We start from the raw sequence: 20,815 nt of genomic DNA, 5'->3' as shown, positions 1-20,815 counted from the left end.
AGTTTATTAGGTTTACGTGGCAGGGTGTGGCTTGCGATGCCACTGCAGGTGAGATGGATGCGCCTGAGTGGCATCTACAATCACGCCTCGCCAGCTTATACCGGATCCTGTATTGGTTGTTGCTGTGCAGGTGTAAATAAAGCTGAAAAGCTTGAAAATGTCACCGGGTCTGCTGTGGTTTGTTACAGTTTGAGAACAGCACCTTCTACATGTAAATGGTAAACAGACGGCTTCAACATGGGGTTAGTATCTCGCCCAAGGATATTTGGCATGCAGACTGGAGCAGACTGGGATCGAACCACCAGCCACTGTTAGTAGGTGACCTACTCTCCCACCTGAGTTACAGCCACCTGCATCAATGACACTAAAGCATGTGACTCCTTTAGTGTCATTGCTCGTGTCGGTCTCATTTTCAGGAGGCGGTGTCGAGTCTGTGATGAATCTGTTGGGTCAAGCTGTGCTAATTCTAGAGAACATCACAAATCAAACTCCTCCACAGCCACACAGGAAATGATAAAACGCTCCAGTGCCTCGTCAAAACATCCACATTTCAATATCAGCTGAAAAATCAGCGTACACGCATAAAAGATCTGTGACAGCAGCTTCACTCAAGTCAGTGTCTGCAGATCTAATGAAAGTTCAAACACCACATATGAAGGTGAGTCACAACAGTTTGATATTAGTTCCCACAGACGGAGTGAGGGCGAGCAATGATATTTTGGTAAATGCAGAAAGAGAGACGACGAAATTAAGAGAAAATGAACAGTGGTACCTTGAATGATAGAGTGACAGTGGGAGGGAGAAAAGGAAGCGGATGGAAGAATAGTTTCTGACAGCCATCGACTGTGTTGGAGGAGAGTGGAGGGAACAGAGCAGAAATGCAGGAAAGTAATGACTGACATGACTGTGAGTGGGAGGAGGGCTATACTGAGATGTATACTAAGAGATGAAGAGTGAGGTGATATGGTCGACTGGAGAGCTGATCAATGAAAGAAAATGACTTAATAAGCTGCTTTAACAGAAAGCTGCAGGTACAGAGATCAGACATCGGTTTAGTCTTTAAAGATGTAAAACTCTCACGATGACAACTACAGGTTGAGCCACAGTGATGGAGCAGAGCAGGGAAACCCTCAAACTATCCCACATCACAGACTCGACACACACCTTTATGGCAAAAACAGTGCCAACAAAACATGCAAACAGACACGCACAACCTCCTGAGTCGAAGTGATGACACGATCCTCAAAGAGTACGAAGAACGGAGCAGATGCTTACATGTGTCGGCAAGTAGAGGTCATATGGTGTCCCAGAGTCTACGTCAATGGCGTGGAAACCGGACACGGAGCCGTAGATGACCTTTAACCTTTGACCTTCCTCCACTGTCAGGTCAACAGAAAGGGGCTTTTGAGGCAGAGTTCTGAAGGACTGGGCAGACACACAGACACGATGATTAAGTTACATAAGTTTGCACATTAGCCTAATTACATAATCTAAAGTGAAACTGCTCCATTAATAATAATGCAGTGTCACAAAAGCTGCCATCCTAAGATAGTCCACCTAATTCTTCCATTTTTGGCCTGTGACACAGTATGGAAGAGAAAGTAGTTCAGGCCTCAGAGGACAAACAGAAATGGGACACATCTCTGCTGAGAGTCTGTGGTTATGAGACCCAGAACCTGATGTGTCCTGTCTGTGTACATGCAAGTGTTCGACTGTGGAAATAACACAGCAATAACCCACTTAATCAATGAATCGATCAATGGAAAGGAAAGCTGAGCAGGCTGATGTTCTTAGGTGTTACACCGCGATGTTAAACTTAGCTTCACTTTGTCTGTAGTGCTGTTAGTTAGCATGCTAAAACCAGCATGTCAGCCTGTTTACATGACTACACACACTGGTTAGTAAAGAGGCAGGTGCTTCAAGTTTTCAACTAGAAGAAAAGTCTGAGATAAACTACTGTGTGACTTTACGATTACTACAAACATCTAAAAAACCTTCTAATAAGTAGAATAAGTAGTACTTTCCATGATATTAGTATTTCACAGCTCCACAGACTGATGAACTTGTATCTTCAGTATCTCTTATTTTTATTGCATTTCATTAATTTGTTACCAACCTTAAAGGCCATGAATTTGTGGTAGGGTTTTGGGGCCCAAGCGTACACCTCCACAGCATTCTTCAAGGCAATCACCAAGAACTTTATCTTCTCATAACGCACTAGAAAACAGAAAAACAGAAACAAAACAAGCGGTAAGGAGCGTGAAAAATCTGAGACCACATATTCTACACGTAGCTCCTAAAGATCACTACATACACAACATCTGTAACCTGCATTAGTTTGAAGCTCTGTAAAATATCATTCTGTTTTTATTTAGTGTACCTACCCACTTTATAGTGGACACAGCCCTCTAAATCACCCACTGACGTCCAGCCCTGTCTCTTCTCCACCTCCGGGTCATTACGCAGGATTTTATTCCTTAACCAGGACAAGTAGTAGAGACGCAGCTTGTTCTTTTTTCCTACAGACAGAGAGGGAAGGATGCAAACGACTCCTGCTTCAGTGTGACAAAGTTTTAATCAGTTTCTTTGAGGTGACGGAGCAAACCAGAACAGAGCACGAATATCGAGCAGTCATCCACACACAAGTGTCAGTTTTACCTGAAGAAACCTGTTAAACAGTTACAGCAATGTGGTCTCTTTGAACTACTGTGCAAAACTTATAAGCAGAGTTTAATCATTATGCAGGGCAGAGTGCTGCACTCTGTGTCACTGTTTCTGTAGCTCTGAACATTTGAACATGCAGCACATATACCTGATATAGTAATCAACACATTGAGTCCTTCAAGTACATCCATTTGTTGAAACCGTCGCCTGCTGATGAGCGGGTACACCTTTCCCTGACCACTTCGATCCAGCAGCCACAGACCGTTTTCTGTGCCCACCAGCAGATTCACACCTGCACGTCAAAACAGAAAATATCAACACTGACACAGTTTGTATCATTTTCTGAAAAAATCTACTTCATTTAAAAACACAAACAACATAAAACACATAAAAACTACATACCCCATAATCCAGCACACAGAACCTCCGCGTTGAACTTCTTTTTGTACTTTCGGATCTCTGGCGTGTCGCTCTGTGGTCGAATGTTGGTTGGGTTCACGTTAACCACGGAGCCCTTCCTGTGGTTCTCTCTCTTCAGTGGCTCGCCCTTAATGCCCGCTGAATGCAAAAATGATTCAAGATAAAAGTTTAAAAAATAAAACTAAACTGTGCTCACAAAGCAAACTGTAGCTCGGCTCTCTGGTAGAAAACTCACTCGGGCTTTGTGGTGGTGATGAGATGGGGATCAATCGTGGATCAATGAAGGGCAGGAAGGAGGAAGATGATGATGTCGGGCTTTTACCAGTAGGACTGCTGATATCCTGATGAGCACAGTGACAAGGGAAGAGATTTTATAATTTAATAAAAAACGAACAAAAAAAACAACACAACAGGCAGTTACAGTTATGAAACCATAAACCATTTATATAATTTACCAGTTACAAATTATGGTTTTCATACATCAGTAACAACAGTTCCGTTAACTCGAAATCCAAACTGAAACCCAGGAAGACTGAGCTCCCAGCCTGTGCCACTACCTCCCTCTGGTGGACATTTATACCTAATGCAGTCTGTCGCTTTATTTAAACCTTGGCTATGATAATGAGCCCAAAGGTTTATGTCAAGTAGTCTGTTGACATTTATTAACACAAGGACATTAATACTGATACAACTGTAAGTCCATCTGAACTTAATCAGCACTTTGTCTTGAAAACAAACAAAAAACAAACAACTATTATTCTCATTTACAATCTAATTCTTTTGTTCTTGGATGCTACTAGAGTAGCTTTCATTCATAGTTCAAAATAATCCATATTTATGTTATACTGGGTTTTGATGCTGCCGATCAATTCATCCTCTGTCTTTCTTTAAGGCTCTCATCATATAAGATAACTTTTGAGTGATTGGTTGCCCCTCAAAAGCAATGCAATTTGATCTCAAGAGTAAAAAGACATCGAGTGTTTAGAGCTTTTGGCTCACAGCAGTTACTTTGACAGTGTTCAACGTGAACATCCACCACTGAAACAAACTGACAGTATGACAGCAACATAATAAAGAGCATGATATACTGTTTTCATTATGAACAACACTGCTGAACGTCGCTGTGGTGTACACTGAATGATAAACAGGGATGCTGATGATCACAATGAGCAAAGCTCTGAGAAATCTGTGCTGATTTTTTACTTACATGTAGATCGTGGTGTGTGGGGGATCCGGGAGATGTGGGCGATCTCAAATAGCCGAGTTCCCGTGCTCGCTGCTGCTGGATGAATGCATTGTGGGTAGGACTAGAGGAAGAAATTTTTTGCAGAAGGTCTGGTAGCAAGTAGGTGTCATCTGAACCCAACTGCGAAATCTATAGAGCAATACCAGGACAGGATGTAACTTGAGTAACTGTGAGGCGTCACATGAATGAATGTTAAAGCTGGGAGGTAGGAAGTCAGCTTTTTTACACAACTGACCACAGAGCAGACAGTCACGTGTGCTCTGTGGTTGTGTTTGCTCAGTACCTGGTTGAGATTGTGGTGAGGCTGCAGGACGATGCCGTCGGGTATTCCTCTGAAGTATTTCCCTTTTCCATTGGACATGCCAGACCTTGAAACATACCGCTCGAGATTTTAGACTAGAGACCGACTGCAGATGTCACATTTCATAGTTAGAAACAAGACTGATGCAATAAAAGCAACACACTGGATCCTAATGACACCTGCTGTTTCAGACTGTGACTAACTCACAAACAACACTATAGTAACACTAATTTGCTTTCAGGACTGTTAAACCAATGAGATACTTGGCTTCTCCCAGGTTTACTGCCACAGGAATTGAAATCACAATAAACAGACTTGGATTTCATTTCCTCTTCATACTTAGCAGAAATATTTCAGTGCTCATTTCTCCCAGTAGATGCAGCAGAATTACTAATTTTGTGACTTTTTACTAGATTCTAAATATCAGTTTAAAAAAAATCTTGCAACACATGTTTCGTCACAGTGCTGTTTGGAAACTAAAAGAGTTGCTTCACTCCTTCATGTGCAGCAGGACACTTTGTTTTTTTGCTAAAAGAAACTGTCGAGCAGGTCAAACACATGATGAGCTTGATGGGAACATTTCTTAAACAATAACCTCTAACAATAAGAACACAGTATCATAAATACACTGAGGATGTGTTTGGTTACCCGCTTCGCTCCTCGTCATCACTGCTGCCGACTTCATCGCTAGAAGAAGAGTATTCTGCGGCCTTGTTAAGCCGACCCAGAGCGGGTTTTATTCCCTGCGAGAGGAAAAGGAAGTAGCCGGAAAAATGAGTTGGACAGAGAGAAAAATCATAGATGTTAATGTGATGAAGCAAGTTTCAAATCAATGAGGAAGAGGGATCTAGATGACATGTGCATGCATGCTTTGTACTGATACTATGATATACTGAAACAATTTAAATCTATAAACCAGTGAGACTGCACACATGCTCCAACAACACTTACCTGTGTGTGTCCACTGCTTATGTTATCCAGCTTCCTGTGCGGGTGGTGCTGCAGGAGGGGACTTTCCAGCTTGAAGTAACCTAAGACACACACATATGTTAGCATCAGTAACTGTGAGAGTTACATGTGGAATCTCATGTGTAAATATACCTGTTTCTTGCCAGACTGCTTTAAAGACAGTAAATGGACCCAAGGCTGTGAGCTAGTTCAGGCAGGTTACTCGAGCTGTACTGTCCTCATTGTCTACAGCAACACTTCTGAATCTAAAAAATGCTCCCTTATTCACAAAGGGTCACCACAGTGGGCAGCTCGGTATGTTTGATTTGACAGATTTTTTTAAATGTTGGATGCCCTCTCTGGGAAAAGACTGAAATGACTTGGATCTCCTCCCGGGATCGAACGGACAATCTGTAGCTCGTTAGGCAAATGTGTGAACCACAATCTCAGCTTCATGTCACTGCATTACTGTGTGCTCCACCTGCAGCTTCCAGGGGAATGTCTAATAATGACTCCCTAAACTGCCCAGGTGATTTAAAATAAAAATCTATTTAAGTTTCCATAAGACAGAGGCATGTTGTTCATAGTGTATTTGAAGAAAAGTGATTTACAATCCACCTTTTAAAAGTCCAGCCCACAGTTTACTTAAACTTATACACTAGCATTTCAGCTGCGCTCTGTCCAAATGGGCTCTATTTTCTTTCTATTTTTTTTTATCTCCACATGACAGAAGTATCTGGCTCACCACTTGGTGTCTAACTGCTCTTGGTGCTGGTTGGTAGTTTACTGTTGGGTTTTAGAGCCATTTCCCTGAAAACTGCACAATACTGCAGCTCAAACTTTAACAATAGAAACTAAATCAATACAGTAAAGATTTAGCCTGTAAAACAAAAACAATGGACTAAAAATAAAGCCTTTGTCATGCTGTCACTTCAAACAGTCCCTTTATATTTTCCACAGATTCATGTGATGCATTGTAATCATGAAGTACAGGACAGTTACATTATGGTTGGTTATCAAGTCGTTCAAGAAGGTAATTAAATACCCAAAGAACGACTGTTTATAAAGAGTTTGTTTTATGGAACAAAACAGGAAACAACTCCTGTTTGTTGTGTTTCCATCAAGTGTGAGAGAGAAGAAAGTTTTTCTGTGCTGCTGGAATCAAAAGTGTTCGTGGAAATAACATCATCGGGGCACCTAAGTAAGCCTAAGTATCACACATTCAATAAATCGAGACATCAAACGCTCCTTTTACTATTTACAAAGCAGTAAGCGGCTTTCTCTCAGTTGTAGCATGAGTAGATAAAGGTTTCGTCTAACCACAGAGGAGCTACACGACTGTCAAGAACAATGTCTGATCTGTGACTTCGAACAAAGGAGGCTGAGGCCAGCAGCCAAACTGAGTGGGAGGCATCAAACGGTGTTTCCTTCCAACTACACGCAGAGGGCAACTTTGAAATCCTAAACATATTCTCCCCTCTGTCTATCCCAGCAGAAGTGCAGCTTCCTTGCTGCCGACCACAGAGGACACACCAAGCAGAACTTTGAAAAAGATGACTTGGTTGTTTCTTTCTCGCCGGAGACGCGGGTGGAGAGGGCAGGCTTTGAATACATCGCTCTGTTGTTGTGCTTTCTGTTGCAGTGTACTCTGCATGCGTACACCCCTCCCCCAACCCACGCCAGGCACCCATGAGATCACACCCACATACGCTGTTCACACTAGTGTCACACACATGGGCAAGTAAGGTGTAAATTTGAAGCGCTGCTGAGAACAGCAGTCAAAAACAAACACACTGCAAACACATGTCATTACTAAAATAACACGAGTGCTTTTAGCTGTTCAAAGATGGCAGAACCAAGATTATTAGTGGACAATATAAACTGAACCCTAAGGCAAGGACACTGTGCTCTGTTACTCCAACAGCACAGGACTGAGGTTGGTGAGGTGAGCTGTGTTTAGGCGTCACACACCTGGATGGTTGCTGCTTAAAGAGGAGCCTCCATGGGACGCACACCTCCCACTCTTATCTGCTGCAGACACTGGACTGCCACTAGATGGCGAGAGAGACACACAGACAGCATTACAGACGTAGAGTTAAAGACAGTTAAAGACAGGAAGTGAGCTGAATTGTGATCAACACTATACATCTCTCTGTCCTGATCTGAGAACGTCCTTCACGCCGTCACTGCAGTGACAGTTTTCCCACCATTATTTTCATCTCATCAAAAATAATCATCCAGGCTAAATGAATCTGATCTGCTGTTCTCCCGAGTTGGATGCCGACATGCTGACTTAGAGCGCCACACAAACACCAACAATAAATCAGGCCCAACAACACTGTGGTAAAGAGACATTTTATTCTAATGAGGCATTAAAAGAAAAATGACTCGCCAGCTTAAAAGACAGTTTACTAGAGTTTACTACAACTAAAATAAAATGTTTAACTTCATATCAATTAATATTTTATACTAAATATGATATATACACCAGTAAAATAATGTGATAATGTGAAGAGCTGGTAGACAAATGAGGTGCTGAACAACGCTTTGCATCTGAAGCTAATTATTCTCACTGTGATTCTGGAAACTGCATTAAAACTCATTAATTATCGAGTTTGATTCCCGTGCATTGGCGTGTGCATTTTAAAAAACAAACACTGTGTCTGTGCTGACTGCTCCAAGAGTTCATTTCTCAGCAGAAGAAGAACCCAGGTGAGGTTTATGGCTGCTTGCACCACAAACAATGAGTAACATGGTTGTTAAACCAACAGTCATCATGTAAGAGTCTCAAGTTTCCCTCTTTGTTTTTGTATTTGATCTTTTTTTGCTCTCTTCTGGGGTAAAGTTTAGTCATTTAGATGCTGCATGCTCCCATTCGGTCACTAGCTAGTTGCTATTGTCTAATACTTCAGATGTGGTGTGCAGTGGGTTTCTGTAAAACAAAAAACTGCACTTAAGACCGCTTCAAGAAAGAGGAAACTGAAGTGCTGCTAAAAGTTATTAGTGGGTTTGTCACTGCAAGTGACACTTGCTGAGTTTTTAATATTGTTGTGTGTGAAAAATGAGCAACCTGTAACATTTAAACACACTTCTGCTCTGTCACAAACCCATGTGATGGTCTCTACTAATGGCAATCACATTACACACTTTAATACAAAAATTTATCCAAAAAAATGCCTCAGACAAATCAAATTTTGCACACACACCAGACTCATTGTGTTGGTACAGACTGAACTGTAATGACAACCTGCTAACATTATGAACAGGACCTAGCTTAGTGTAGCCTACGCGTGTTAGCCCTCTTGCATTAGCAGCCACGTTTGGCACAGACTTGGTGAACCAAGCGCTGGTTCTTGTATGGACATCGTGTATTAGTGCTCTACCTTGAGGTGGCCCTCTTGTGTCCCATCATCGGTTCCCTGCAGTAATACTTTGAGGTGGTGCGCTCTGGGACCTGAAAGATCAAAGCAAAATAGATTTAATAAAACCACGTGGACACAAAGCTCCCGCCTGATTATTTCATTTTTTGTTTTCAAACTAAATATTCTGTCGAGTCAAAGTATGTTAGAGCTAATTCTAAAAAAGGTTTATGTGGTTATGAAACCTTTACATTTACAATGCCTGAAAGGCTGCAGAGCAGAGTGCAATAAAATCTTTAATAACCCTCGGGGAGACATTTATTACTGAGAAACTAATGAGACCATTTGGCTTTGCTGTTTCATAACATTTCAATGTTGCCCCTCTTAACACATCAAAGCCACGTCCAAATCATAGAGTGTGGAAATATTATCTGACTCGGAGCAATTTCTCTTTTCAGATCTGTGTGTGTGTGTGTGTGTGTATTTTTCGGTCAAGCAGCTGGCAGCCTTTTAACCTCTCATCTCTTGGGTCAAGTGACAAAGTCACAGAGAGGAAGACACACCCAGGAATGCAGGAAGAGAGCTGTGGAAATACCTATCGTCCTTCTCACGAGTTGCCCACATCCTGCATCTGCACAAGCGCAGACACCCACAGAGACACTGAGCTGCACCAGTGTCTATCGCTTCCCGTCAACTGTGCTAGACACGTCAAATATAAGGCTTTTAAAACATTTTTTTAAGAGCATTTCAAAACCTTTATAAATTTAGGGATTTATAAAAATGCCCTCTAAGTTTCATCATAATACTATTCAGAGGGTAAGTTATGTGAATTCAGGCAACAGGAAAAGTCATTAATGTCTGCCTCATAACTCACACTGTAGTGTTGTTTAACCCAGTGTTTTCACAGCCACTCCTTTGTTCAAGTCACCACACTGCAAGAAAGTGTACTGACTTATTAGCTGCTCTCTCTATAAGCACCATATGGCCTCCTGTTAGATCAACAACATAACACAGCAAATAGACAGCTTTACTGCACCCCCCTGCTGTCTCTGTAGTACTTATAAGTTGTTTCATCAACCCCATATGGTGTTCTGTTGGTAAATACACCGACTCTGTACATCACTTAGCAGGGAGAGCTGCGATATTAGCAGGTGAGATGAGGTAAATGTGAGAAAGATGATTTTAGTTGGGGGCATTTCACAACAAACCTCGAGGTAAAACACAGTCCCTTCCTCCCCTCCTATCTGCTGCACACACAAAAGACTGACGACAAACACACCAGCCGCATAACAACCTCGTGCTCAATGCACCACTTCCTTAGCTGGGCAACTGATCAGAATACAAGATGCCAAATACACACACACACACACACACACACACACACACACACACACACACACACACACACACACACACACACACACACACACACACACTCTCTATCCTGTGCTCATGTGATGCAGGACACAACAAAGACTTCCTCTTTTGGTGGGAGCCAGAAGAACAAAATGCATCACTTGAACTTATGTCTCGTTCACGCCAATCATCAAATCTGCACCGTGACCCAGTAAGGAGCTGGAAACTAAAAACAGATGATACTCACTTTGGGTGGAGTCTCCACAGAGTCCCAGAAGACACTGTCAGTTGGGGACACGGGAGAAAATAGGGACAAAGGGGAGATGGCCATGTCTGACATAGAGCTGCTGTGTGGGGCATCCCGACTTGAACGAAGATTTTCATTCTGGGGAAAAAAAAAAAATGTAAAAAGTTATTAAATAGTACCTCGTGACAGCACTTAGCATTTATATGAAATGAGCATATTAGGCTTCAGTCACACTGGAGTAAAAACAGGACGGCAACCTCCGAGGGACCAAGAAACACCAGAGGTTTGTGAGTAAATAGGCCCTGTGACATTCTGGGGACCTGTTCGGGGTGTACCCCACATCTCGCACCCTGGAAGCTGGGATAGGCTCCAACACCCCCCCCCCCCCAAGGAGAATGAATAGTTGGATGGTGATTTTGTTTTTGTTGTCTGGGGCTAATTGCAAGTAGTTGTGGCACGAACGTGCAGCAGCCTCAACCTCTGGTTGACCACTTTTCAACATAAGGCAACAAATCTTGGTCTGACTTGGACTGAGGGCAGTCACTTTCTAGTAGGTTGGCAAAGGGTTGTGATTAATTGCTATGTCATTTATAAATGTAGACAGATTGTCAACATGTTGCAACTAGTGCAACTTATCTGCACCATCAAAGGTTACAGAGGTTTGTGGCAGGTTATTTACTGAACACTGCTGAAATTTAACAGTGAAAAGCATATCTTCATCCAACATGCACGACAGTTGCTGCTAGGAATGCTCATTTATTTGGAATTAGAGTTGCGATCAGAAAGAGTGCGTAATTGTCACGGCTGGATGTGTCAAAACTGTGTGCAGTGCCAAAACTTTGGCTTTGTCCTGTTGCTCCACATATTCCTCCTCTGCAATAAGACAGATTTTATTGAAACGGAGCAGAACTGAAGTGTCAAAGTGAGGAGACGGAGAATCCAGATCCAGTCCATGTCGTTTCCTTCTTTCCAGCGAGCAGAGCAGCTTCCAATGTTTCAGGCATTTATTCACGTTACTAAATCGGTACACAATCTCCCTGTTGTTTCTCAGCAGTGCGCACACACAGAGGAGCGGCAATATTTATTTCTTAGCTTCTTCTTTCTTAAAATCCAGCTATTAATTGGACTTTGATATTTGACCGGCTATGCTATTATTAATAAGAAATAATGTCCAAATGCAACGGGACAAAACGCTGTTTTTAAAACTTCCATCTGTAAGTTATTATACACGTTAAATTCTCTGGCTCTGTATCATGTTTCACAGCATCATGATCCGCAGGTTCTGTGAATGACGCAATGAATGACAGTCAAGTTAGGGTTGATCTTATCACTCAGGAGTGTTCCTGTTCCTCTCTATCAGCTCATCACAGCTGCACCATCAGTAGCAAAGCCAACAAACTACGCACATAACATTTCTTCAGAGAGCAAGGCCCTGGTGCAGAGCTCAGTTTCACATACTGCAGAAAAACATAAATGCAAGCATTTATGCACACAGCACAATAACAGCATCTTCATTAAGCTGCTGGACACAGATTCGAGGTTTCATGGAGGAATAGTTTGTAACTTCGCTCCACCCGAGTCTCTCTTCTCAGGACCACGCACACATTCTGTTACAGCAACGTGTAACAGAAGAGTTCACCCTTATAAACATTTATTCTAAATGCCACGTTTCAGAGAGAAAAACAGAAACCCTGCACGCATTATTCATGTCCTCATTTTTGATGAGCAAACTTGCTCTTAATAAAATGCAGGTGATTAAAGAAATGAACAAGCTATGTCTGCTTGTTGGTACATTTGCCACGTTTGGCCCAGTCTAAGACGGTCACGTTTGATCTGCAGATTGTGCATTGTTGGCTGTGTGAGTCCACCCTGGTTCAGATACAACAATACAAGTCTGATGGGAACAGACTTAATTAACTGCACTAATGCCCTTTCCTACTCAAAACTGAAAGCTGCCTTGTTGCCATTTCATCACTAACTTAATGCGCCAAAGTTTGAAGACAGCAACTGCCTGAGTGGTCCCCAGACTTGGTCCCCATCGTTGAAGTGATCCTTTCAAAGTTAACTGCAATAATTTTGGTCACACAGCGGTCTCCATTCATCGTTTTCTCTAGTGGGACTGTAGCCTTACCCAAAGTGTTAGAATTGCACAATTGCATGCATGAGCTATGTGACACATCTGTTGTATACCTGGATGAAGTGAGCTCTCTGCATGGCTGGGGTACAAGGACTAGAGCTGCTTCCGGAGCCCAGCCTCGAGTGCATCTGGCCAGGAAGACCAGCAGCTAAAAGCAATTTGGCTAAGTTTGATTCGTGGAAGTCCATCTAAAATATAAAACAAACCATTAAGTTTGTTTATGTCTGGTTTTAAATAGACATAAACAAACGGACACAGTCGTCTGGTTAGGAGCTAATCTAAATGAGGTTAGAATGAAGGTTGGAATGAGTTTTGAATTTTATCATTGAGGTGTATGACATTTTGAAAGATGCCATTTCTGAGACTGAAAATGTTTCTAATGAGAAGTGACTAAAGAGACAAAAACAGCCTGTGCAGGAAGAAGAAGGGCAAATTAAACCGATTCTGAAGTGTCGTGGGTGAAAAAAAAAGTCTTGATTTACTTCAAAGTTTATTTTCTTTAACAGTTTATACACTGAAATTGTCCACATAACTATCGGGGGGTCTAGTTTATGTAATAATGTGCCTTTAATCTCTCAACAAGCATGTAACAACATATGAAAATATAAAACCTCAAAGGCAACTTTTTATGCTGATCTTTGCACCATCTTTTCATTCTTGGACTCTAGAGTCGTCTTGTCAGGTTCTTGGTTCAAAATAATCCTCATCTATCTTATACCGGCGTCTTTGTTTAACATATACAGCTTTCCCTTTAAGCCAACCCTATTTTAATAAAACTTTCCTGTGATTCGCTGCCCCTCACAAGCAAAACATTTAAAGAGGAGATGGCAGGCGAGATGTGTTTCTGAGAAGAGCATATTATGAATAGTCTCTTATTACACGGAACCAAAGGCTAAAATAAAGGAAATCTAAACAGAGCTGCCATGAAACTGTGCATTTAGACTAGTCTGAAGACTGAGCTGAACTGCCCTAATGTTTAATATAAACTATTGTACAGTATAGCTTTGAAAAATAACGAAAAGCATATTATATTTGTGACACAGCTCTGCTTCCCTGACATTAAAGTCCTAAAGGCAGACTGTGAAGCCCTGACTGTGTTTCAACCTGTTCTCCTTTCGAGGCGCTCAGGCTTAAATATTTTCAACATGTTCAGAAATTTGTGGTTTGGAGAGTGTCTAATATAACATCAGGAGCAGAAACAAATGTTTTTCAATCACCACGATCATGTGACTGTCTCAACATATTTCTGTAAATAACACCAGTGGGTCATGTTCATGTTCCTTGTGTGGTTTAGCTTCGATGATATGAATAGAAGCCAGAAACCACATGCACCCTCAGCCTCCACCCCCCACAGACAGTCTTTCATCTGTCATCATGCATTTACATGAAAAGCAACAAAGCCAAAGCTGATTAAATCATCACAGCGTTGCAAAAATGAAATGTTTGCACTTTGACAACAAATAAAAAAAGTGCATGATATTCGCACCGGTGAGCAAGAATTGAAAGTACAAAAAGACCAGGTAGGGTGTAGAAGAAATGAAGATGCTAGCAGGCTGAGGGGGGCAGGGTTTACCGCTGAGCTCTGACTGACTGGAGAGCGCCTGGGAGAGGCGGCGGCGGCAGCAGCAGCGTTCCCGCTATTAGCCGTTAGCTTGTGGGGTGATGCCACAGGCATTTCTCTTTTCCTCTGCTGCTCTTTCTCCCTGTGTCTGTGGTCGTGTTGCAGGGACAGGAGTTGGGTTTGGTCCTTGGGCAGGGTGCGGTGGGATCTCCTGCCCGCTGAGGGCTGCTGATGCTGGGCCAGGGGCTGGGACTTAGCTTGCGACTGAAGCCGAGACTGCGAATGCTGGGCCTTACGCTGAAGCAGCTGGTTTGGAGCCACTGCTCTCTATGTAGCAAACATGAAGAGCAGAAATACAAACTGACAAAGCCTGGAAGTGTCCTTCTTAAACGGCGTGTATACTGTGTTACAAAGTAACACCCAAACAGTTTACAAAGCTACTCACAAGATTCAAATGTAACACAATCACATGAACAAAGACAAACTGAAACGTTTCCCACCATCTTTGCTCATTTAACTACTAGTAGTAGTGTCAAAGTGATTTAAGTGGCAGATGCCCCATGAACATGAAAATGTGATTTCACTCAAATGTCATTTATGGCGAGACAAATGGACTTCAGCTAAATGTACGTATAGTTTATGTGGAATAACCCTTTTTTTGATAGAGTGGCTTTTTAAATGGCCTAATGGCTTAATATGCACACTTAAAATAAGTGTTTTAACTGTACAACGGTCACTTTTAAGTCGTCAATTTAAATGGTCATGCTTAGCAATCAATTGTAGTAGAAAAAACTAAAGACGTGGCTATTGATTTTCTTTGCTAACAAAATTTCGTTTTAAGCTTTATTTTAGCAATCTAGTGCTGACACCCCATTTTATATGGCACCAAATTTGTCCTAACCAGTGCTACATGGTTTGGTCCACTCCAACTCGTGTACAACTAACTCTGTACATCTGTATCAAATACAGTATATAACTATATGCCGACTATGAGGGTAACAAAGGTCAAATGTTAGCTGTGCATCCCCAATGAAAAGGACACTCCCAGGCTCAGCCCACAGATATAGCACAGAAATATAACACACACTGGCCTATTAAGCTAGTTTCAACAACACAAACTGGTAAAGCAACAAACAGGGGAAACATTCATTAAACAGCAAACACTGACAGGAATGAAGCTGTAAATAAATCAGCCAATGGTGTCGTCTGCACATCAGTATTTAACTATAAATGTATTCATTTCTTAAACACATCCAACAGGAATTTTATATTGTCCGGAACATGAATTAAAATGATATTTTTTTTTACAAAAACATGGATGAATTTATGTATCCTGGCAATATTTAAAGCAGATCAGCCTTCAGCACACAGTATCAGATCTGTTAAAACTGCACGCTCTGCTTTATGGTCTGATTTGGCCAGAGTCACATTAGTCACATGACAATAAATATGACATATTAAAGCATGAACTGTTATAGTGGTTTATTAGAGAACAGAAACACGGGGAAAGTAAGTAGGTTAAAAAGAAATTGCTTCAGGATTTGTGAGAACAATTTAACAACGACGTCCAGTCTGTGCTTAAGACAACAACTACAGCAGCTCAGGTATTTGCTGCCATCGAGGGAAAACGGCTTTAAATCACTTTAATGCAGTTTTCTTGAGAATGAGGAAACAACATGGAAGCCGCAGTCAGAATGCACAGCATAGTTTCCTAATCCTGTTTAACTAAACTGCGCCTGAACACAAGGCCTACACACAGAAACATTACAAACACACCGTCTGCTGTCCAACACTGTGAGACGGAGACAAAATAGAGAATCACTATCACTAATTTCAGATCTATATATAATCTCAGACCAGAGCTTGTTTTTCTTCCAGCTAAAACATAAACCTCAATCAAGATAAACATCTGAACAGAGAAAATAGAACCAAAACAGACAACAGAGGAAATCCATGTGTTCTGTTACAGTGATGGAAATGAGTAAAACTCAGACTGCCATACTCTGCTGCTGCCCTGTGCATATCGACATAATGGGAAAACCTTTGACTAATGTTCACCTGTAGTTTGAATGCTGAACATTTCCCAGTTTCAATCATAAGAACTGTCACTATACAGAGATGTGGACGATGTGTCTTCTGCATGCAGTAATGCAGTTCTGCTCGTGTTGAGTGATGTAAACAACCAATCGATCTGCACTCTTCAAACGTCAAAATTGATCATTTGATTTTTTTATGACACAGCAGTGGTGAGTGTTCCCACCTCTGCTCTTTGTAACTTTACGCAATTTTGGGCATAATTTAGGAATCCATCTTCACAGTAGCGATTGACCTCAAAGTAAAGCTACCGGAAATGTACAACCCTACGTCCGGTCTTAAAACAGGAAGTTAGCATTTTCTCGTGCACAGGGTCTGTATCAGGACAGTCAGCGCATGTGCAATACTGGGGTTTGTGCAATATAATTGATGTGTTTCCGTTATCGAAATCTATATTGTCCTCTGTTGTCCACTCTTCTTGTCATTGTTTGTTCTACTATAATGTGATCACTGTTGTTGTCCTTGTCACATGATCTGTAAATATTGTCTCTGTATGTTTTACTAACTTGTGTTTAACACCAACCTGTCAGAGGGTCTGCAGATGGAAATTAGCCCAAGGCTATAATCTGGCATATTTACATTTGTTAAAATGTTCATTAATATGTATTGCCCCTCTTTCTAAATAAAATAAAATAATAAATAAATAATCAGATTTCTTCACTCAGATGAACATTTGGGGCTCAAAACTGCAATTAACTTAACTTAGTAGCTGCCCACTTTAGTCACCTTAGTGCTTCTAGTCTCTTATACTCAGTTGACTGTCAGCTCTTCACTTCTCTCGTGTGCCCAGCTCAGCCTCCACCCTCCTGCAGCACAAAAGCAGCCTTCACCTGCCTGCTCTCACTCTGCCTCCACCACCAGTCTGCGTTTCTATCTGCCTGCCCACAAGCACAGTTTGTCCACTCTTGCCTCGCCAACCTAACCATCTCACCCACACCCGACTCCACGATCACTCGAAACGCAGTCTTTCCTGACTCAGTGTCATGGTAAGGTCTGATATTCTGTTTGTAGTCTAAAAAGTCACCGAACACCAAACCAGACTGAACTGTTGAAGAAGGAAAAATGATCGACTCAAACACACAATACATGTGTACTTCTCACATCAGAAAAGATCATGTATAATGTAATTATTCTGTCAGTCTGCCCCAGGGCAGCTGTGGCTACAACTGTAGCTTGCCTCCACCAGTGTGTGAATGTGTGTGTGAATGGGTGGATGACTGGGTGTGTAAAGCGCTTTGGGGTCCCTAGGGGGGACTAGTAAAAGCGCTATACAAATACAGGCCATTTACCATTGAACAGTCAGCGCAGGCGGTGGAGCACAAATTAAGAAGTCTAATCACACCACAAAATCATAACAATACAGAGATGTGCGTCTTTAGAACTAAAGAAGGAGATGAAGAGTATGAGCATTAGAAATATAACCATGTTTTGCAAATTTTTATGTTGAAACATCTACTGAGGTTAGATAGTATCATCCCAAGACAAGTTAAAAGAGAGCTGCTGGAAGCGAAAGAGATCCCATGCTGCGAGCAGAGGGATGGATGGAAGGAGGACCCAACTGAGGATGGGAGGCGTGCTGGGATCAGTGGAGAGAGAGATGGAGAGGAAAGCCTTTTAAAACAAAAAGAGATGCCAAGCTGTGATAAGGTTTGGCTTTAAACTGAGAACTGATCTATCGGTACAGTAAAGTGTCAGTCAGTGATTCCTCAGAGACTTCTCTGCATTCCTGCAGTAGTCTCACACTGAAAATTACAAACCTCTAATCTCTGACTGAGAACTTTAAATAATAAACTTCACCAGAACAAACAGGTCTGTCACCCTCCGTAAACTTCACTTCAAACATGAAACGCAGACGATCAATTACCACCACCTGCTTCACCTCTGACTCTTCATCTGCCTTCACTCGCACATCTTTTCATCTTCCATCCACCTGAGACGCAAACAACAGCCAACTGCTGTCTCTCTGTCTGCATTTCAGTCTTTGGGTTAAACCTTATTCTCTTGTCAGCAACACATTTTTTCTCACCTCACATGTCAGAAAATTTCTACTTAAGAAAGATTTAAACAAATACAAGTCTGTGAATAGTTTCAATTTTACTGTCAGGCTACAAGAAAAAAAAAAGCTGTAACTATAAGAAATAAGAGAAGTTAACAGTTTACACTGATGCTGTTCATGAAGTGTTAAAAATAAAAGAGAATCCAGGTTTATAACACATCTAACAACATGCAACACATTCATAAGAACATACAGAGATGGTGAAAGAAAGCAAGAGAAAAAGAGACACGAGGTGCAGTCTGGACACTCCCACGCTGTTTGCTTTCATCGACCACATGAAGGATCGGCTCACATTTGGAATATTTCAAGAGAAAATTCACCTGCTGTCACTCGTATGTGAGTGACAGGTAAACAAGCAAATATATGAACAAATATGAAGTGAAGGATTGTTACCTGCTCTGCCACAGAGTCCAGAGGCCTCACTGACACATCGGCACTCCACTGTCTGCCTGCCTGATCCTGTTCAGGACACACACACACACACACACACACACTTTAATTAAGATGTTCTGAGGTTTTGAGGAGGTGGGAACTAAAATATTCAGAATGTGCAAGATGGCACGAAGCTTTTAGCCGCCACACTCAACTTTAAATATTTCATTATAACCTCATTTGAATTTCTCTGAAAAAAGAGAAAAAACTAAGTAGCACAAACTGAATTTTTTTTGCATTTACACTGGTTAATCAAATCAAATCTATGTAAATATTTTCAGTGATTGCACCATTGGCTTCAAATTGTGTTCACTGGGCTTTGATGTGAAGGGTCACACTCAACAGGGTTTAAGCTGAAACGGCAGCTTAACCTGATTACAAATCAAATGTCTGCAGGACAAACGTAAGCGCCCTCTGAGCAGTGATCCAAGGTGAAGCTCACCTCATCTGCGAGCAATCGATGGTGCCACTGTGAGGACGCGCAAGGACAAAACTGTTGCAGGGTGAGAACCGAGGCCTTGAGTCTACAAACTAATTACAGCTTTGTTAACAAGGAAGCACTAACAATTACACCTGAGACAGGAATCATGCTACACTGAACTCTACAGTGATACACGTGACAACAGGAAAACAAGAACAAAGCCACAGTGACATTACATATGAGTTTGTATTTAGATTGAAAGGATGTGTCAAAAGTCCTCCAAAACAACTAAAACCACAAACACGAGGTTCAGTTCTGAGGTGAAACCTCAGAGACAGCTCGCAGCTGTCACTCAAACTGGTCACAACCACAGTCACGCACATTTTAAACCTTAATCTGATTTAAACTGGTATGTTACTGGTAATTTGCACAATAAAATCCTCTCCTGTTCAACTGATAGAAAGATAATTTTAGTTTTAGGCACCAACACAGTTTTGTAGCAGCCTACAGACAAGCTTACTGCTGTAAAAGTGATAGAAGATAAAACTGCGTGTGCACCGAATCACTTTTATAACCAGCTTCAAGTGACCGACTCGATGTATTGTTCACATGTGTCATCTGGACCGTGTGGTTTATGACCTTCTGGTGGTATTAGATGAAAGTCACCAATCAATAGAAATAAAGGATATTGTGCTGATTTGTTCTACATTTCGCCAGAAAACCATTTTATACTCAGGTTTAAGCCATGAAAATGTGTGCCAGTCAGAACGATGATTTAAGATCCAGTCAAACACACTGGCCCAGTTTAGCTCAGTGTGTTGAGCAGGCGACCACGTGGCATACGCGTCCGGCCCACAGCCCTTTGCCGTATGCCTTCTCCTGTCTCTCTCTCCCTCTGCTTTCCTGTCATTTCTTCACTGTATCTGTCAATAAAAGTTAAAAAAGGCCAAAAACAACTATGCCAAGTTTTTGTGACGATACAGGAGGATTCAAAGCATGACATCACGATTAAAGCAGAGCTGTAGCTACTTTTAAGTGACCGTCACCACTAATCCAGTGAGAACTGGAACCCATCCTGACCAGTACTGTAAGAAATGTCACATTGCAACTCTTTAAAGGGAAATCAGACCTTACTTGCTACAAATCATTTAGATTTGTAACAAGTAAGGTTGTGTAATGAGTATTCCCTTTCCAGTTGGAGAGGCGACCTCTACAGTCTGAAGCTGCTGACAGTGAACTGAACTACATCACGCAATACTTGCTAAATCAATCGATGTGTGCGATGATTGGGAGCAGCAGACGTGTTATTCATCTGACATAATACAAGATCACATCATGTGCTCACTGAACCTGTCGCATAATTAAACACACATACAGTGAAAGTTAATGAAGCATCAGATAGATCCATTACACATGCTGACCTTAATGACTTTGAGGTAATCTGTGTAATCAGACTAACACGTACAGATACCTCCCTGACACACACACACACACACACACACACACACACACACACACACACACACACACAGTAAAATAAGACAGATATTAATAGCATTTAAATACAGCATCT

At 41.7% G+C, this 20,815-nt stretch overlaps 1 protein-coding gene across 1 annotated transcript in view; it reads right to left on the bottom strand.

The window, feature by feature from the left end:
- LOC102211898 (mitogen-activated protein kinase kinase kinase kinase 4) overlaps positions 1-20,815 on the bottom strand; it is a 61,645-nt gene that overhangs the window by 5,779 nt on the left and 35,051 nt on the right. Inside the window, exons 15-30 of the mRNA XM_013908843.1 lie at positions 18,783-18,848; positions 14,252-14,566; positions 12,732-12,866; positions 10,542-10,679; positions 8,963-9,033; positions 7,551-7,630; positions 5,583-5,662; positions 5,280-5,374; positions 4,614-4,698; positions 4,292-4,459; positions 3,320-3,425; positions 3,067-3,222; positions 2,813-2,956; positions 2,385-2,519; positions 2,117-2,217; positions 1,276-1,425 (exon numbers count right to left, since the gene is read on the bottom strand). Of these exons, the coding sequence (XP_013764297.1) occupies positions 1,276-1,425; positions 2,117-2,217; positions 2,385-2,519; positions 2,813-2,956; positions 3,067-3,222; positions 3,320-3,425; positions 4,292-4,459; positions 4,614-4,698; positions 5,280-5,374; positions 5,583-5,662; positions 7,551-7,630; positions 8,963-9,033; positions 10,542-10,679; positions 12,732-12,866; positions 14,252-14,566; positions 18,783-18,848 (2,025 nt within the window). The remainder of the gene's footprint in view (positions 1-1,275; positions 1,426-2,116; positions 2,218-2,384; positions 2,520-2,812; positions 2,957-3,066; positions 3,223-3,319; positions 3,426-4,291; positions 4,460-4,613; positions 4,699-5,279; positions 5,375-5,582; positions 5,663-7,550; positions 7,631-8,962; positions 9,034-10,541; positions 10,680-12,731; positions 12,867-14,251; positions 14,567-18,782; positions 18,849-20,815) is intronic.

Source organism: Pundamilia nyererei, unplaced genomic scaffold, assembly GCF_000239375.1.
Source record: "Pundamilia nyererei isolate P.nyererei 1_Seehausen unplaced genomic scaffold, PunNye1.0 scaffold00001, whole genome shotgun sequence".
Lineage (NCBI taxonomy): Eukaryota > Metazoa > Chordata > Actinopteri > Cichliformes > Cichlidae > Pundamilia > Pundamilia nyererei.
Note: the sequence above shows the minus strand (reverse complement) of the source record. Positions and strands in the feature narration are given on the sequence as shown.